This window comes from Archocentrus centrarchus, chromosome 17, assembly GCF_007364275.1.
Source record: "Archocentrus centrarchus isolate MPI-CPG fArcCen1 chromosome 17, fArcCen1, whole genome shotgun sequence".
NCBI classification, from domain to species: Eukaryota; Metazoa; Chordata; class Actinopteri; order Cichliformes; family Cichlidae; genus Archocentrus; species Archocentrus centrarchus.
The window spans coordinates 3,527,016-3,547,002 of record NC_044362.1 but is presented as its reverse complement, the minus strand read 5'-3'; the positions used below and the strand labels follow the sequence as shown (position 1 = coordinate 3,547,002).

Genomic DNA, 19,987 nt, shown 5'->3' with positions numbered 1-19,987 from the left:
TTTGCACCACTGCATCCTACGCTTTGCATTGCGTTTAGTGATTTAAGGCTTGGATGCAGCTGCTCGGCCATAGAAACCCATTCCATGAAGCTCTCTGAAGGCCACATGAAGTTTGGAGGCCTGTAGAGATTTAGTCTGCAGAAAGTTGGTGACATCTGTGCACTATGTGCCTCAACAGCTGCTGACCCCACTCTGCCATTTTACATGGCCTACCACTTCGTGGCTAAGTTACTGTTGTTCCCAATTGCTTCCGCATTGTTACAATACCATTAACGGTTGACTGTGGAATATTTAGTAGATTAGTAAATTTCACAACTGGACTTGTTGCAGAGGTAGCATCCGATCACATTACCACGCTGGAAATCACTATGTTCACAAACATGTGTAGAAACAGTCTGCATGCTTGGGTGTGTGGTTTTGTATGCCTGTGGCCATGAGAGTGATTGGAACACCTGAATTCCAGTGGTGGAAATGAGCTTCCTCCAAAGAGGGGCTGCTTCCTTGGAGATAGGGTGAGGAACTCAGTTGTTCGGGAGGGGCTTAGAGCTGCTTGTCCTCCACATCAATAGGAACCAGTTGAGGTGGTTCAGGCATTTGACCAGGATGCCTCCTGGGCTCCTCCTAAAAGAGGTGTTCTGTTCATGTCCTACAGTACTGGGAGGAGGCCCCGGGACAGACCCAGGTCACCCTGGAGGGATTATATCTCTGGGAATGTCTCAGTAAGCCCCATAAGAGCTAGAAGGGGTGGCTGAGGAGAGGGCGGTCTGGGTATCTCTGGATGGATGGATGGATGGATGGATAAACAAACTAGCTGTAATCTTTTAAAAATGGAAGTCATGATTTCTGTTAACCCAGATGACTTTTTAAGAAGTTCAGTTCTGAAGTGCAGTTTCAAGGCAGTTGATGATTTATTATAGTTTTTAAGTGACTACAATACTAGGCGTTACTGTGCCTTCACAAAAATGTTAAGTAAAGTGCAATCAGCACAGGCGCTCGGGTGTCATTAGCCAAATGAGCCACCTGGCCTGCAATTATAGTAGGCCTGCATAATAAAATAATATGCTGCTGATTCTTCTGTGCTGAGAGGAAACAAACTGTCTAGTCACCGTTGTGACGGCAGGGGTGCCTTGTTAAAATGCACTCCATCAAAGTTTCCTTTGAAGTTATCGCTGACAGAAAACATAATGTGAATTTCACTTGACAGCTGCTTGGGAAACACTGAATGAGCCTGTAGAAGGAAGGAACTGGGGTGAAGTCAGGTCCTTCACAGCTCTTTTATAAATTCACCCCAGTGCAGAGTGTGTTTCCATTAAGAAGTTGTTCATGGCTGTGTAAAAACTTTGTATTATGGGTCTTTTTTTTTAATCAATTTCTTGAAGTTTATCTACTGAACTAAGAGGATTTAATTTAATTCTTCAAATATGAAGAAAGTCTTCTGTCATCTGCATGGAAATTGAAATTTAACCATGCAGTATTGCCTCATTTCCCTCACCATAACAAAAAAATCTCTTTCAAAGAGACTATAGATGGCTCTGCTTATGTGCCATTCAATCACTGTTCTTGTTAGTCCCTGTACCACAGTAAATAATTGAGTGAGAGTGCTAAGAAAAGGTTGGCTTTTTTTTTTTTGTTATTTGTTTTGTTTATATACACAACATATACAAGGTAAAACTTTAAAACTCCAAACTTGGTATTGATTGTGCAGTCTAGGATTGCTGACTGTTCATTGACTTGATCGAGGCACCGAAGCACTGTTGTCTCATTAAGAAACAGCATTTCCACATTGTTCATTGATATTCACATTTAAACTTATTTGCCAGTTTTTATTTAATTAGACTCTTTACATTTTCTTTTGTTGTTCATTTCACTTTCATTTCATTTTTAATCCATAAATGTAGCAGTGGTAATTTCAAGGCTGATGTTCCGTTTATCTCGGGAGGTCGGGAACAGGAATCGGGTTGCTGACCTTGGATTTAAAAAAAAAAAAAAAAACACTTAGGCTATACTGCCTGAGGCGCCAATGTGTTCCCCACTGTGAAGTCTCCACAATGTGATAAAAATAGCTTGCATGGGCATGACAAGCAACATGTCATAAATAGTCATAGTTTGTGTTGGTTAATACAGAAAAAAATAGCTAATGACAGCTGGGATGACAAGTAATTGAAATGGGAAAACTTTGGTTGGGGACTTAGAAAGAATAGGAAAAAAACAGTGTAAGGTGGAGCCTTCCACCACGCTTGAAAACAGGTAAAATGCTTATTGTGCAAACAAATAATATTGGCTATTCATGAGGGGGCAGAAACAGCCAATAGAATGGCCCACTGTAAAATATATGCTGATATTTTTAAAGGATATATATAAGCAGTTTTTACAGTTCAAAACAGACATAGTAAATCTTGAGGGACTATGTTAGCGTGACTGTCCTTAATTGCTGTACCATACTTCATTAAAGGCTAATAATCAGATCCCCAGTTGGGTGCTGGCCCCCAATCTGTCCCTGCACATATCGTTTAAGTGAAAAGACGATATATAGCAAACTGGTGATTTATTCCTGAATTACACTCCAGCTTTCTTTGATTATTTTGCACACTGCTGGAAAGTGTGATATTAAAAAATGATTTCTACGTTACTGATGCTTTTTTTTAAAATAAATCAATTGTTCATGTATGATAAAAAAATCAACATAAAAAGCAGGAAATTCTGACATTTTAAAGGTGGTTAATAGAACGTAAATTCACTGGGAGTTTAAAATTTGGTTCATCAGCTTATTAATTTACTAATGATGCTGTCCTCATACTGTTACTTAGACTGCCTTGTGCAGCTTTACAAACTAGGCTCAGTGCTTACACACACACCGCACATGGGAATAGAAGTCTGAATGTTTGCATTTTGTGGCACAGATGTTATGGGGTCTGTCTGCCTTCCCCATTTGGGATTAGTGTTAATGTGGGAGCTTCGCACACTTTAAGCAGCTCTAGGAAAGTGTCCTTAAAAGTAAAAATGTGTAATTGCTAATATTAATCATTTAAAAACATGTGTTCCTCCCACAGTGCCCCCCAGGGCTAAGTCCTATGAAGGATGGCACCGGGTGCTATGACCACCACATTGGCATCGACTGCTCTGATGGCTTTAATGGAGGATGTGAACAGCTGTGTCTCCAGCAGCTGGCCCCTCTAGAGGATGACCCGACGCTCTACAACATCCAGATGTTCTGTGGGTAAGAAACAGCGCAAAAACAAGCACACACTTTTTGTTTGTAAAAAGGGTGTGCGTTTCATCTGTAATTATTGCAGTAAATATATTTCAAAAGTTGAGTTTACATGGCCCTCAGTCAATCAAGTAAAGACAAAATGAATCCCTTTAATCTTCTATCATCACTATAACCATTAACATCCACTCACAAGTATGACCATCAGTCTATTAATGCTCGGTTTTTATAATAATTGTAGAATTGTCCCAGCTGTTGAGAAGAAAAGTTTCCAAATTTGGGTGATTTATATAGTTTTTGTTTTTAAATTAAAAACGGATGAACTCAGAGAGGTGGACTGTAATATTTAGTGTGAGATGAGCTAGTAAAAAAAACACATAAAGCAGTAAAACGTGCAAGCCTCCTTCATATGGAGTATTAAAGATACCGCCATTAACATTTATTAAAGCAATCTCTGAAGTGAGTGTTGAATTAAAAACACCAAAACTAGAATAAAGGGCTTTAATGAGTTCCATTATGATCCCCTGGGGCCTGATTTATAAAAGTGTTTATCTCTGAAATTAGTTTTAAGATAATACCTGGCAGTGTGCTCATGTGTGGAAGATATGGTGCATAAAAGTAAGTAAAGTAATTTATGTACCTGGGATTTATCTGAAATTTGAGGAAAGCTGCCTTGCTGTGCTGCCTTTACGTAATGCTAGCACAAACGGGGCTGCAGCCAGGAGTGGCCGTGGACATGGAAATACTGCAAAGTTCACCACAGGCTTTGTTGCATGTGTGGCCCAAACTGCGGTCCCCTCTCTCAGCAAAAAGAAACTTCACTTACATCAAGATTAGTTTTTGCTCATACGTAGGTCATTTTCATGATTTTAGATCAGTATGTTTGTATCAACAATACAGGAGTTGGTCACAATGATGATGAAAATTATTGTATGAATGAGTCCTTGGGACAGCCTCTGTACTTCATTTGCTGTAATACACTCACAAATATCCTACCAGCATCTACCAGTGCTGGGGAGACCATTTAATCTGTAATAAGGCATTTCTTATATGTTCACATCCCCGTGCACCCGGGGTTATTGCTGTACTAACTCAGTGACATCGATGGCTAATCCACTCTTGAACCTTGAGGTTCTCTGCAGTGTGCTTTTGTGTACACATCATTCATATTTTACTGTTCTCAACTAGCAGCTGCAGAAACAGTTGAAAAATACAATAAATGTTACAATAGCACAAATTAGAACCCAGGAATAGCTGAAAAATGTCAGCTCACACAGACACAGCTGTGTCTCAATGCTAGTATTATCATTGTCATTTTACATCATCATCTGCTATTGAATTACTGTACTTTTTTTTTTTTTTTTAGCCTTTTTTTGAGGCCTCCTAACATATTAAGCACAGGAGCAGGTCACTTCCATTCAGGGCTGAAAAACACATTCAAGCTCTGCTAGAACTTGTAACCAAACCAAGTTCTTCCCACTCTAAAGCCCAAATCTCATTTTTAAAGAATGATTTTTTTTCCTATGACCAACTTTGAACATATGAGATATATCATAGATTCAGTAGCAAAACTCCACTGATTTAATGACATAAAGCAACAGAAACAAATACTCGTGCCCTGGATGTTTTATGGATTTTTGGGTTTGTTAGGAGCCTTTGATAAAGTACTTTAGCTCATGATTCCCTCTGTCAAGTTATTTTCGAATGAGAATCGTTTTGTTTGAGACTCTCTCAGAGCCTACTCTGATAGTGTTAAGGCTCTCAGTCACCCCCTGGCTGATGTGACAGCATTTGAAAATAATTTTGACCCAGAAGAGCTACAAGATGAGCCTCCTTCTGGGTCAAAGGAGACCTCTTTTTTTAAAAAGGTCTCCTTTTAAAAAAACAGGAAACTTTTCAGTTGCTTTTTTTTTTTTTTTTGAACAGTAACCTAAGCAGCATTCCTTTAGAGTTAACCCCAAAAGCAATTTTTAAAGATTTCTCCATTAAATGATCAGAAACAAAGTATCCAGGGTGCTTGTTTCTGTTACTCTGTGTCATGTATTTGTTGGAGTTTTGCTAGCGATATATCCCACGATACACTGTCAGAGAGATTCTTGTATAATTCTTGAATTCCTGATAAGTCTTTCACATTGTATTCTAACCTCATTAATAATGAAATAGTGCTTCCACTTATACGTAAATAATTTAAATCCATTAAAAAATAATCTGACCAGCATCTTAAACTTTTTCGTGTAGTGAATTCACTCCCTGCTCATGTGCGAATCAATACTGTACGTACTTCCCTCTTTTCCTCACTCAGTTCTTCAGAAATCAATGAAATACATTTTCTTGGTTACAGCAGAGCAACCCAAACCTGGCCTGAAACTAAAGAGCCAAGGACACAATCCATCAGCATCACGCTGGGCCGGACAAAGCCAGCTGATTCTTTAACAGACTGCATCTTTAGTGTCTGTGAGAAAAACATCATTTGTAACTGATGGGTTTGTGGATCAGATGAGTGAGTGCGGCTGTATTTCTTCATATGAGGCAATTCTTTCATGGGGTTAACTGACCATGCGTCAGTCATTCTGCAGTGTGAACAAGTTTTCGCTTAGATTAACACGAAATGGAAGAGGATGAGATGATGATGGAGGACACTGACGCAGCCTGATTAGCTATAATAAATATATAAAATATTTTAAGAATTTAATAATAACAAATATATTATTAGCAGTAGTTCAGACCGCCATGAACTTAGCCTCTTCTATATGCTGGATATGAAGAGTTTTAATCTAAAAGGAGTCTCAAGGTAAAGATGTGCTTATAATATCTGCTGCTCAGTAGCCGTACAGTGACTAGCATTTGGCCTTTTAGCCTTTGCACTGTTTGAATGGAGAAATCTGTTTCTTATTTTCCCCAGCAGACATAATTAAAAGCAAAGCAATGAATTTAGATTATCTCCACTGCGAAACGTCACGTTTTCCCCCGTAAACAACATTTTTCTAATTGAACACAACAAGCAGCTGTCATCTTTAGAGCAAACATCTTGTTGCAGGCGTATGAATTCATGTCAAATTTACATAAGCGGGTGATACAGACTGCTGCTTCATTTAATTCTCAACAACAGCATTTTGTTGTTGTGTCTTTCCATAGTGCAGATGTGGCTAATCCTCCACTTTTCCCATCGGAGGCTGGCATTAGCTTTGCGACATTTAGCATCCAGGAGAGAGCGTCTCATAGTGTAAATCCCTGACAGATTATCTCCCCCTCCCCCCCATTTTACTGCCTCTACTTTGTCTGCCTTTGATTCATTTCACAGAGTATATTACATACTGAGATGTCAAAACATCATCAATATGAAAGAGCCTTGAGAGGACTCTCAGTGTTTGGGTTCTAGCTCCTTTCAGGAAACGGGGGGTTTATGTGTCAGCTGAGTAGAATTGATTTTGCTGATTCTGGTGAGTTTGAAGTCATGAGCCGTTCATGTTTTGAACCTAGCACAAAATGCAGTCAGGGATTTTCTGAAGAGCCATCACGTATATCATGAAGGCAGATTTCCTGTAACCGTCTCAATATTGTTGAATGTGCATTGCATACCTTATCAACTCTTTTTATCTGGACAGCTGCACAGCAAACCAAAATGTAATTTTCTCAATTTCTTAGTTAAATTAAACTGTATGATTTTGATTCACTCGACCTATTTTGCAGATTAAATGAGAAGGACTCATTTTTTCTGACATCATCACGGTCGTGTGCGCGGCAAGGGTCAACATAAGCTCGGTCAGGCTGTGTGGAGAATATTATGTACGCAGTTAGAGACTGTAGCATCGGTGATCATATGTTTGTTACATTATATTCCTGCATGTGTTTCATGTGCATCTTCATGCTAGATTATCACAGCTGTGACACCAGCAGTAAAGTGAGGACTGTCACAGTGCACACAGACTGTGGAGGATGGTGCTGTGCTCTAAGTAAATATAAAGAAGGTTTCCACTGAGGTTTACTTTAACCCCACTTAACCCCATCAATGTTACTTTAGGTAACATTGATGGGGTTAAGTTCTTATAATTTAATCCTATGGGAGAGGTGAAAAAAAAGGGGGAATGTGAACTGAAAATATTTAAGTGGATTTTTTTAAGCACTTTAATTTTAATATAATTTAATATAGTTAACAATATTAACTTTTTAATATAATTAAAAGGTAGTTAATTAAAATATGTGACAGTGTGGAAACCTTTGCCTTTAGGTGTGTCAGATTAATATTAGTAGTAGTAGCAGGTTTTTCAGCATGAACGTTCTTTTTATTTTCAAGAATAATGAACATTTTGTTCTCTGCATACTAAAGACTTATATCCTGAATAACTACAGTAAAAGAATTCAAACAGAAAACTGACTAACATCAGCGTTCCAAAGAAGAAAACAATGGAAGGAAGAAAAGGATAACTTCACGGATCAGCCAAACGACTTTAATCCATGTTCGCTGCAGGTGCATCGAAGACTACAAGCGTGGTCCGGACGGGAGGTCGTGCCTGCCGCTGTCTGAGGCTTGTACTGAGGGAGTAGACTGTGGAGAGGTAGTTGATATTCCTGCCAACCAGACTGTGTTTGGAGACCTTTTTTACGGATACAACAACCACACCAAGGAGAGCACCTCTGGACAGATCCTCAAGGCCACATTCAGGTAAGCACATCAGCTTTTGGTGAAATGGAGCATGTGGGACATTGTTCTGCCATTTGTACCTCAGCAGGGAACACTCGGAGCAGTCTTGGGCTTTTAGCTCCCACAGTGCTGATATCATCCAAGACAGAGCAGAACTGATACAGTCGACATATTTTAAAGTAAACTGGATGGAAACGTGTCAGATGTTTCACGTTATACAGACTGAGAGTTACTGAACAGATAAAAACATTAATCTTACTTCAATTACAATGAAGATAAATGCACTTTTGGGTGCTTTGTATTGTATTGTAAGGTAAAGACCCTGCAATATTAGAAAGAAACTAATAAATAATAATAATTTAAAAAAAAAAAGTGTTAGCACACTAATAATTACAAAGAGCTTAATGAAAAAAACAATGTCTTTGTCATACACTCCAGTACTGACTTTGTGTCCAAACCCTGGGCTACTGTTATTTTATAGTAAAATAGATTAATAAGCAGTGTTGTTGCAATGATGGAAATGCTTCTTCATTAGTAAAACATTGGACACTACAGTCTATAGCAACATTAAAAAAAGAGAGACCACTAATTTTACCATCTTGCAGTAATGCAAAAGGCACTGAGCGTGTGTGGAAACATGGTTCCATTAACACCGTCTTCCACCTCGATGTGCTGCATATCACAACCTCTTCACTCACTTTTTTGAGCTTCACACAGGACTAAAATTTTAAGAAATGTATGTTTGAAAAAGTCTCTTCAGTACAACGATTATGAATGTACAATTTGTCTGACACAAGCAGATTCATAGAACCAATGATGATGACCAACCGATGAGCCTTCGTGTGGAGTAGAAGCGCAGCAGAGAGCTGAGAGAAAGGCCGAGGACAGCAGCAGACATTAAAAGGACAGCAAGGCACCATAAACGGAACAAAATCCCAGCTAAGGCTGGTGCACAGAAGTCAGACAGCAAAGTGAACTGGATAATTATGTGGTCTTGACTGGGGGGGGGTGCAGTCTACTGGTACTGATAATAACCACAATGTTTAAAAAAACAAACAAAAAAAACCCCCAAAACAAACAGATATTACTTTAAAGCCACATTTTCAACTAGTGCCAGTGCAGTGGTAACACTCTCCAGTTTATCACCCTTTTATTTTAGGCACAAACATTTAGTAACTGCCACTAGCGACATCCTTTTTTCTTGCTGCAGTCACTTCTCGCAGGTAGGTGCAGTTAGGTGCAGTTAGGTAATTGTCACATTGCTGAGTAAAGCGCTGGAGGCGAGGTCCTAAAAACGGCTGAGGTCTTAATCTGACTTAATTATAAATTTATCGTCTGTTTTTCCTGAGGTCTCTCTGCTCCGCTCTGCTTTTTTGAGCACTTTGAGGTAACGCTGTCTGCTATGTTAAACCATGCTGCAGCTGGACTCACCGGTGTGTGTGTGTGTGTGTGTGTGTGTGTGTGTGTGTGTGTGTGTGTGTGTGTGTGTGTGTGTGTGTGTGTGTGTGTGTGTGTGTGTGTGTGTGTGTGTGGTTTGTGGTTGGCCTTATTAAATCACTGCAGGCTGCTGTGTTTGGTGCTCAGCTTTAGTTGATATCAGTGACATTTGTTCACATATTTAGGTATTTTTACTATTTTCCTTACAATATGGAATTTTCATTGATTTGAATCTATATTTTTGGATGTTTTAAAGTCATTTGTACCCTCTGTTCGTTTACATTTTTGTAATATTACTTATTTAATATGCCATTTGTTACCACTAATCAGGTCACATTGCTGCTCTGTTAAATTATCCTGATCTACAAAACACTGCAGTGAATAAATTCAGGGAAGGATTAGACTTAATGCATTTTTTGCCAAATTTCTATTACAAAAATATAATTTTTGTAAATAATTGTGGACCACTGATGTTTTTCTATTTTTTTTTAACAACAATTGAGCTCAAATATAGTAGAATATAATATTTTATTCAATTATGACTCTGTTCTGTACATTACAGTAACAGCTAATAAGCGTTTAAATACACAATAATTTGAATACATTTACAGTGTTCTTAAATAAGGTTTTTTTTATTTTTGGAAAAAACAATAAACTTGTGATCAAAAGCTTTTTCAATTGATATTTATTACTAAACATTTAAACATATTTTCCTAAACAATGAAACAAATGCTACACATGTACAAAATAGTGACAAGTATATTAAAACGTATACAAAATGCAACACTGTTCTCTTAAACATAAATACTGCCCAGAGAGTGAGCTGCTCAGGAGCATGTTTACACTCTCTGAGTGCTTCTTGTTTATTATTACTTTTGCAGAGAATTGTTGTACTAAACATGACCACAGAATCTATGTGAACAGTAAATATCAAATAATCTTTTTTTTTTCCCTTTGGGTATAAAAATGCTATTTTTCCTAAAAGGAATAAATCAGGGGACAGCGTTCAACCTCCCCACCTCTGTGTGCTGAGCTGCATAGAGCAATTCAATAACATTAACAGTCTTTATTTATTTATCTATCTTTATGGCATGTGCTATGTTGCATATTCACCTGGGGTGCCAGTACAAACATGACTTTATTATTATCTCTAATTGTTATGTTCATCTTCAAAACCCAGAACTCAAACAACAACAAACAAAGCAACACAAAGGGCAGCTGCTTTCCACTTTCATTCACGCAGATAATCATAAATGTGCCCAAAGCATTTGTAAAACACTGATAGCGGCCTGAGAGCCGTGGATCGACCTTTCAGCTTTTCCTGGGTAGAATGTGGTTCAGGTCACTCACTGGCAAAATGGAAACAGTTCATACGTAATCAGGAGGTAAATGTGTCTTCACTGGTTGTAAAAACAGATCAGATTCAATCAGTATCTGTAAAGGTTATTTCATGATGGGGCAAGGATTTTGTGGTAGATTTGATGTCATTTCCCTTACTATAAAATAGCAGATGGGGATGTTAAGCTTGTCATTGTCAGGGATCGTCCTTTATAAACCAAGATGTTTCTCCCAACTGCAGGAGGTGGAAGACTAAAAAATAAAACCTCTTTTGTGAGACCTGTGCAGGTGAAAAGCAGTGCAGAGTCGGCCTCGTAATTTCTACAGAGTTTAGAGTGATTAGTAGAGTACTTTGAGAGTGGTTAATTATCACTGTCTGCATGTGGCAATCATTTCCACTAAACCCAGGAAGCCGGAAGGTCAGGAAAGTCATCTGTGGCCTAGGAATTTAATTTCAGCCGTGCATGGATTCCGCCGCCCGGAGGCCAATCACCCACTTAGGGATCCACTGCTAGAGACACAGAGAGGAAGGGACGAGTGAGCCAGGTTAATAGTTAATATCATCAAGAATCTAAATCTCAAAAGCTCTGATCTCATTTGAAAATGCTTGCGAACGGAAGGGCAGGGGGGGGGGCTGGCGAACACCCAGTGCTTCCTGTTCAGATGAGATGGTGGAAGAGGAAGGAAAGACTCTGTTGGGAGGCATGGTTAATGCAAGGCCTAATTATAAGAGATAGCATCAAATGAACTGAAAATGACCGGGAGTCAGTGTGCTGAAATTGAATCCAAGGGCCAAATTGGCTTGAAAGTAAACTGAACATAAGTTACAGGAAGAAAGCATCGCAGCTGGACTCCAAAGTTCCATATGGGATTGGAAATTATCAGAGAAAATATTCCATATCAGGAGCTGTTCCAAAACCAGTAACGTCAATGTAACAGTGACAGTTTGCCACAAGTGAAAGTTGGCCTGTGGAAGTACATGCCTGTCACCAAGGAAACTGAGAGTCAAATTTAATGGCACACTGCATGAATTACTTACTAATGGCCAATTTCAAAGGAGTGCTAAAAAAAAAAGCTGCCTGAAAATATAATTAACACTGTAATGCTGGATTTTATTTATCACATTAGATCCTCCAATATATTTATGTGCCACAAAATCTTGCATCTTAAGAAAAAGTGGCAAATTATGGTGTACCTGTTCAACTGCTGTATATGTTAACACAAATATCAAATCAGCCAATCACATGGCGGCAACCCCGTGTATTTAGAGACGTAGGCATGATCGGGGTGCTACTCCTGTCAGCTGAGAACAGGAAAACATAGCCTGGTCCGGGTCTGACTGGTCCGTGTACATTTTGGTCATTCGTTTTTCATTTTACAAACAGAAATTGAAAAATGAAAAACGGATTGGTTATTTGTTTTTTCGTTTTCAAAACAGATACTAAAAAAAACCAAAAAAATGGGTCGTTTCTTAATTTTCATTTCATACTCCAAATCCTTACAAGGTAAAATGAATTATATTTCTCTTTTTCCCTTTGAGATTAAAACATAAATTCACACAGAATAGGAAACAGAAAAAGGGCCCTTAAACAGGACGCTGGTGTTCATTTGTTCCTGCCTTATTTACAGTGTATCCTCATTCACCTCTGTATTCATCTTTTTTTGGCCGTTAAATGCCATGTGACTCCGTGAGAGTGAAAAAAAACACACAAATATGACCTACCTGACACAACACCATCCATCAGAATAAAAGTTTAACGAGGATGCTATGAGCTTCAGCTTTCAGCTGACACTCTGTCACTGTGGTTTTTCTTCTTCTTCTCTCAAACATACCGGCTAGCAGAGAGAACATTACCAGGCAACATTCCTAATAGAATTCATGGTAATTAACCAGCGCTCATATAGTCTGAAGCCAGCCATGTTTGTCATTTTGATCAATGAAAGCCGGTCCTGACTGAAAATAAAAAGCCTGCTAGCATCACCTGACTCTTCTGTCCATTGCTCTCTACTTAACACAGTTAGATGAGAGATTTGCTGACACTGAAGCATCAGATATTTTTTCTGAATGGGACAGAATTCAACCCTAATCCGAGAATATAAAATCCAGCATTTTATGGAGTGTAACCAGAGCAATGGATGAAAATTCAGAAAGCCTGATCTGTTGTTTGTGAGAGCGATGAAATAAATTGCAGGGTTACTCCAAGTTGGAACACCAGGGAGGTAGGGTATAATTTTCCTTTGAAATACAGGCCAGTACAGTGGATTTATTTGCTCAAATGTAATTTTTCTCCGAAGCATAATCAGCGGATTCTAGCTGAATAGCTTTATGACTCCCACACCCTCCACTCATTGTAGACAGTCACTAAGAGCCAAGTAATGCACGCGACCTAAATGACCTCTAGACAAAGACACCTTTCAAAGTGCAGAATATTCAATTATAGTATTTCTAACAGACACTTGAGGCTGCAAAAGTGCAAAGATGCAATGACCAGCCTTCAAAAGCCATTGACTTGTTCATCACTATCTAAAGTATGCAAGTGAAGCAGCACTGAGGCCCGTGTCTTCACATATTCCCTCACATATTCGCCCTTGAGAAAACACAAGCACGTGAAGCCGAGGCGGGGGGAGGGAAAGTAAGAACCTCTATGCAATGTTCACTGGCACTCCTTCAAAAGCCCGTACCCCATAGCTCAGGAGTGGCACAAAGCATCTGTCTCCCTCATTCAGTCAAAAGAAGAAGTCAAAATTTAATATTGTGTAACCACCAGTGTAGGTTTCTTAGTTTGTTTGCTTTTTCTGGCTCCAAATATATGTTACCATTTTTACTTGTATAGACTTATATACCTCATTTTTTTTTTACCCAATATCCCCCTTTCATGCACACAAAGTGAAAGGTAAAAGAAACATTTTGGCTGTGTTAGGCAGAGAAATGGATCTGCTCTCTGCCCCCTGCAAGTTTTTTTTTTTTTTTTTTTCATTTCTGGAGCAGCAATAGAGAAAAAGTGGGGGGATAAAAGGGAGGCACCAATAGGAGTAAACAGGTGGCCTGCAACACAACACACATATACATACCCACCAGTACACAAGCCTGGGTTCTCAGGTATGCACATACTGTAAATGCATGCTCTCACACATTTATCCACACACACATAGCCACAGTTCTCTCAGCTCCCGAGAGCATCGACACACACGCAGAGCTCGTTTGATTCTCTCTGCCCAGCATGGTTCGTCTTTCAAGCTCACCAGCCCTGAAACGCTTCTCATGTTTTTTGGAAAAGGAAATACACCCTTCCCTCCCCGTGCAGAAAGCTTGGAATTATCATTTCAAATACACAAGGTTTTATTTCTTTGATTTCCTAGTGGGAAAGATCCAGTCAAGTCATTGGCAGCAGGCTGGAGGGGCACACGATGATTTCGGTTACAGGGCAACGTGAGATGTGCGCCTGTGTGAAGGAGATCCTATCATGGTGACATCTCAGGGGCATGATATGATCTGGGTTCAAATTACAGAGCTCAGCGACAGGGTCTCTATCTTCCTGTCGCTGTGGGAGCCAGTGGGCTCCAGTAATGAGATGTTAAAAAGCTAACCTCCTCTCATTACTCCTAACTGTGTCCTCCTTTTCCTCCCCCTCACCTCCCCTCTCTATTGCTTTCTCACACGACGAGCTCAGAGCAGGTTTTAATGAATATTTTAGTGCCCTTTGTTCTCATTCTGCTGCCTGCTTGGGATCAATGATTAAGACCACACTCCCACCTGACAACCCCTCACTCCATCACCCCCCACTACTTTTTAAACTCCCCTCTCTTTTTTAAATTTTTTAAAAATTTTTTGGCTCATTCTTGCTTGCTGTTCCACACCCCCAACACGACGCCCTCAAGAGGAATACCTTCATTGACTCAGTTAATTAAAATATGAAATATGCTTGCTGCAGACTAATGGAGACAGTGGGGTGGGAATGGGTTGCTAGTGGCCCTGATTGTCTCTTATTGAAAGCCATGAGTTTATTGAGTCATATAGTCGGGGGGATCGTTGTGAGGAAAACAGAATAGAAAGCGAGAGAACTGTTGTCGTAAATCAAAAGTGTCCCGGTGTTTTGTCTCATTTCGCATTTTAATAATTCATCAAACAGGTGGCTGCTTCACCATAGCTCCTACTAAAAAAGAAAAAAAAATGTCTTTAGCAAGTTTTGGCAGTTTTACAAGACTTCATTGAACTTCAAGAGAGAAAATGAATAATGACATCCTTACGGTGCCAGATGGCTGTTAAATGTTACATGCCATCCTCTAACAAAATTAACAGTGAAAATTATCAGACATGAATGCAGTGATAGGAACCACATATCCCACTTAACATGTATCTTTGAGAGCAAAAAAAAAAAAAAAAAAAGTGTAATCACAGTCTTCAGCGAAAGAACTGAGCTTCAGTCATTACATTCCCAATTTGTGTGTTTTGTTAAATTGACAGCTGAAATCATGCGTAATTACTTTCCGCGGAAAATGACAGGCTTTTGACTCGGTGTCAGTAAAATTACAACCATCCCTGTTTGCCATAGTTTTGAGAGCTGCAAATATAGCAGCACGTAATGAGCTGTGTTTTAGTACAAGTTGATGATCCATAAAGAACTGTGCAAACCAGCAAGGAAACGATATAGAAGAAATCAGATACATATAATATAATACATATAATAGCTCATGAAAATAAAAAAAAAACCTGGTTTAAAGTGGTCCAATCTCACTTTCAAGGTCATCCTCTCATGCACCTCTTTAAGTACAGCTACTGTTTTTAGATTTCTTCTTATATTTCTGGCTGCCACCATCAACTTCAAATTCAACAGTTTTGTGTGGAGCATCATCAGTGGTGATGAGAGTTTCTAGCTGCGGCCAAGCAGTTGAGAGTTTCCAAGACCAAAGGCAGAATGGGGGGTGACCAGCAAGACCAGGAGCATCCTCATCTTTTTATTTGATTAGAGTTCTCCAACATTTGCTGGGTTTTCCAACATGAATTTGTCCCACGGGGTTGACACAAAGTACATTGAAAACAGGAGCATTTTTTGGATGCACCAGCAAGCCAACAAGTCTTTACCTTACAATATAAGGCATCTTGAAGCGACTGTTGTTGGGATTTGGCATTGGATAAATAAAAGCAAATTGAATTGAACAAACATTTGGTGTTCACCCCACTCACCAGATTTACTTCCCTGTCAATAGCTTTACTTCCACGCACTGTGCATCAGCTTTGGACTGCTTCCTGCTTGGATTGCTCCGTGAAATTTGCATTCTAACCATTTTAACTCTTCCATTTGTGATGCTTGCTGTATTCTCTGTTTCTAAATGGCAAACATCCACCTTCTAAAATTGGACAAAAAGAGCCACAGTGGACCGTTCCAAATGAGCCAGGAATGCCAGCAGTGGTCTGGAGGTACCAAAGCAGACTAGTTAGAAGGGGAAATTTTTTTTAATGAGCTGAGTCATGTAACTTTTTGACTGCACTTTGTAGAAGACTTACATGTAAAACAGATATTTATGGATGCAGGGAAAGGGGAATTCCATTTTTTCTACTTCTTTTCCACATGGAAATGAGGATATAATGGAGTAAATAGAAAAAACCTAGTGCATTTCTAGCGTGACCATCTCTTGCATTTAAAGCAACACCAGTTCCAAGCACATTTGTTCACAGTTTTTCAAGTGATTTTAACAGGTACGTTGTTGAGTCTTGGAGATCATAAGTCTTTTGTGAATTTATGCCATGGGTTGCTGGACTGCTCTTTCTCATTGTTGAATAAAGCTCTTTAAAATTTCAGGCTTTGCTTCTGGAAGCACTGAATAACGCATAAAACTTGTAGTAAAGTGAAATTCTCCTGTACATATTGTATTTGACTCAAAGATGCCAGCAGCTTCTCCTCAGTGATTTAAAAGTACAGATCGTGCATGTCTGAGTCCGATCTTTAGCTGAAGGCTCTAACTGCATACAAACTATCCGGTAACTAAAAACCGTTACAGTAAGCAGCAAGTTGTTGTGACCTAAAGTTTTTTTCATAGGTGTTATTGGGGTTGGACGTAACAGGGTGCTCATGAAAAGACAGGCAGGAGAGGCTTTGGGAAGGAGATAGTTAGCAGCTCGATGAATCTCCTTTGACTCGGCCTTTTTTTAATTGATTATATTCTTGCAGTTGTTGACTAGTCAGGCAAGCTAGTAACAACACTCTAATGTAAAGACTGAACCAGGCCCCTGGAGTGCCGGGGTAACAGCACCAATCAGATGTCTCTTTGATGACGCTGGTTATGAATCTAAACATCTGATGTTCCTAAAACTTTTGCACTCTACTGGATGTGTAATACATTTTTAAAATCCTGATTATTGTTTGTCATTCCACTGCTTCAAAGGTAACAGTTGCAGCCTTTAGCACCAGCAGCTAACTTTACGTTACATTGCATCAATTAGCCTGACCTCCTTTTTAATACTGTTGCACCCCTACCCACACCATGAGCACTGAAATAAAATGCTATATGGATGCTGGTATTTGGCCCAACCACACAGTCACTGCTGCCTCTGCTCTAGCCGGTGGTTTCTGTTGTTCTCACTCTGTGACTTTCCCAAAGGCAGCAGCTTGTGATCTGTAAATATTTGTGCATTTTTTTCTCCATAACTTAGGCCCAGATCTCTTCATGCATCAAGTGGTACATTATGCAGAGTTTATATTAATGGGTAAACTGTCACCAGTATGAACCACGAGGACTTTCATGTTTTCTTTTTTTTAAATGGCTGCTGTTATGAATCTTTTAACGGCGTGAGGCTATTACACTCTTCTTTATAATATATCTACACTTGATGTAAAAAGGGGCAGCAACTGAGAAGAGCATCCATTTAGTCTGACTGACATGCTCTCTATCTTATTTGCTTAATTTAATAACTCGTGTCAGATATGATTACTAACAGGAAATATTTGCGGTATACAGGAAGTGGTAATTTGAAATTCGAGAGCAAGATAAACAGCCACAAATGAGCCTCCCACCCAGAGATGTCTGGACTCTGACAGTAAATGTTTTGCTTCTCACATCCTATGGTATCATTTTTTTTCTCTTTCACAAACCAGCCATGTTACTCAACCTGGCTGCGCTGTTAAGAGACTATTTCTGTTTATCATCATCTGCAGTGTTTAAAATATGCCTGACCAGTCATTTTCTTTAAACAAATCTGCATTCAGCTGTAAACATCCATCATGGTTGATTGTTTTTGGTTTAGTTATTTAAACCTAACCTTTATTTAGCCAAGATAAGATTACTCTTTAAATGAACTCTTTCGATTAATAAATCTCTTTTGCAAGAGTGTCCTGACCTAAACAGATAGCGATACAACAGTAGTTGTGTAGACTAGTAACACGCAGACATATACACACAGTAAAATACACAAAATAAGTATAACAAAAGTACAAACAGCAAACTGTAAAGGGCAGCTTCACTGCTGCCTCACAGCAAGGAGGTCCTGGGTTTGAATCCACCATCTGGCTGGGGCCTTTCTTTGTGGAGTTAGCATGTTCTCCCCATGTCTGCGTGGGTACTCTGGTTTCCTCCCACATCCCAAAGACCTGCAGTTAGTGGGGTTAGTTTCATTGGTGATTCTAAATTGTCCATTGGTGTGAATGTGATGGGTCAGTACAAACTTTCAGGACAGGCAGAAGGAATGAGTCTTGGGACCAATGACAACAACTTACCACAATTTATGGATGAATGTCAGTAAGTAAAATGTCAGTAAAGCAAAAACAACCTTATAAAAAACATTGTATCAGTGGTTGAGTCAGTGAAATGACAAATGCATACAACATACAATGGTGGATAAGAGCTTTAAGATTTGTAGCAGACCTCAGTGCTTCTTGATGAACAGTATCCAGCATATTTAAGTATCATGAAGATGGATTATATAAATAGCAACACTATAATCCAGCACTGACATGAAAGTGGAAGCAAGTCTTTCTTGCCTCAAAGGTCTTAATTAGAACTTTTTTTCATCGCTTGCTGTGAAAGAAAGGGAGTCATTGATTATAATTCCTAAGTACTGATATCAAGATAGTAACTGATATCAAGACCCCTGGACTGTAGCGATACGTGAGAAGTTCAGTCTTTTTATTTCGCATTTTAGAACATCATCCCTTCAGATTTGTCAGTATTAAAACAAGTTTATCAACCCAGTGATTTAGTGTTACTCTATCATGTCATAATTAGTATACTGCTTTTCTCAGACACACTTATGCACAAGGTGTACTTTAGTGGCGGTCCTCGATGCACCGTACACGGTGATCTTGGTTGCACAGCAATAACACTTGGAGAGAGGAAGTTACACATTTCTGAGCCATGGTTCATATTCTGCTGAATGGGTGTCTGTATACCCAGCCTCTCCTAATATGACAACTGGGATAGGCTCCAGTCCCTCCATGACCCTGAAAAGGATGAGCGGAAGAGGTTGGATGGATGGATGGATGGATGGATGGATGGATGGATGGACAGATGGATGGAAGGATGGATGGATGGATGGGTTTATGTTCTGTTTGGATCTTTGTGTTTCTTTTTATTTTCAGTTGTTGGTGGACCTTAGGCACAGATAAATACTTGGCTACACTTAAAAACTGCTTGGTTATGTTTAGTCAAAGCTCTTTGTTATATTTAGGAAATGATTGCAATTTTGGATAAAGCAAAGAAAGAAAAACAAAAAAGAAGCCACTTCATAACCATGCAGTGTCATAAATGACAAGTTGAGAGTGACAGACTTGTCTCTCTTTTAACATAACCCAATTTGTCAGTCACAGCTGCCAAAGGATATCTTGTGCCTAGGTGTGACAGTGCCAGCTCTGGCAAAATGAAATTACTTGACGCCCTGGGAATCAGAAAGGGTTGCCACACAGAGTGTACCTGTGCAAGGAGGTGAGACATTAGATTTTACATCTATAGTGGTTTAGACAATCTAGCCAAAGTGTTAAATAATCTGAACACAACCCAAATGATAGTATAAACTTGCAGTAATTGGTATTTTATAAGTAGCTTTAATCAAATGTATGAAAGGTATGACCTAGAGTAAAAGACATATAAATGACCATCCACCTCTTTTCCCTTTTTTTCCCTTTACATAATTTAGCATCGTCTGGCTCATAGTTTTAGTTTTATGCCTAACACTTAACTGTTTTGTTCCAGTGTCGGCTCTCTCATTAAACGTGTTTACTGTGACAACAGGCAACCTTTTTCAGCAACAAGCTCTGGTAAACCCAGTGTGCACTAACTGCCCAGCACCAAACAGTAAAGAGATAAAGTTTACCACCAGCTGACAAACACAGTGACAATTTAGCTGCTAATGAGTCCATGTTTGCTGGATT

The 19,987-nt window shown here is 39.2% G+C and overlaps 1 protein-coding gene across 1 annotated transcript in view; it reads left to right on the top strand.

Moving 5' to 3' along the window:
- The window catches only part of astn1 (astrotactin 1), a 449,367-nt gene that overhangs the window by 224,800 nt on the left and 204,580 nt on the right, over positions 1 to 19,987 (top strand). Inside the window, exons 13-14 of the mRNA XM_030751231.1 lie at positions 3,051 to 3,217; positions 7,677 to 7,871. Coding sequence (XP_030607091.1) covers positions 3,051 to 3,217; positions 7,677 to 7,871 — 362 coding nt within the window. The remainder of the gene's footprint in view (positions 1 to 3,050; positions 3,218 to 7,676; positions 7,872 to 19,987) is intronic.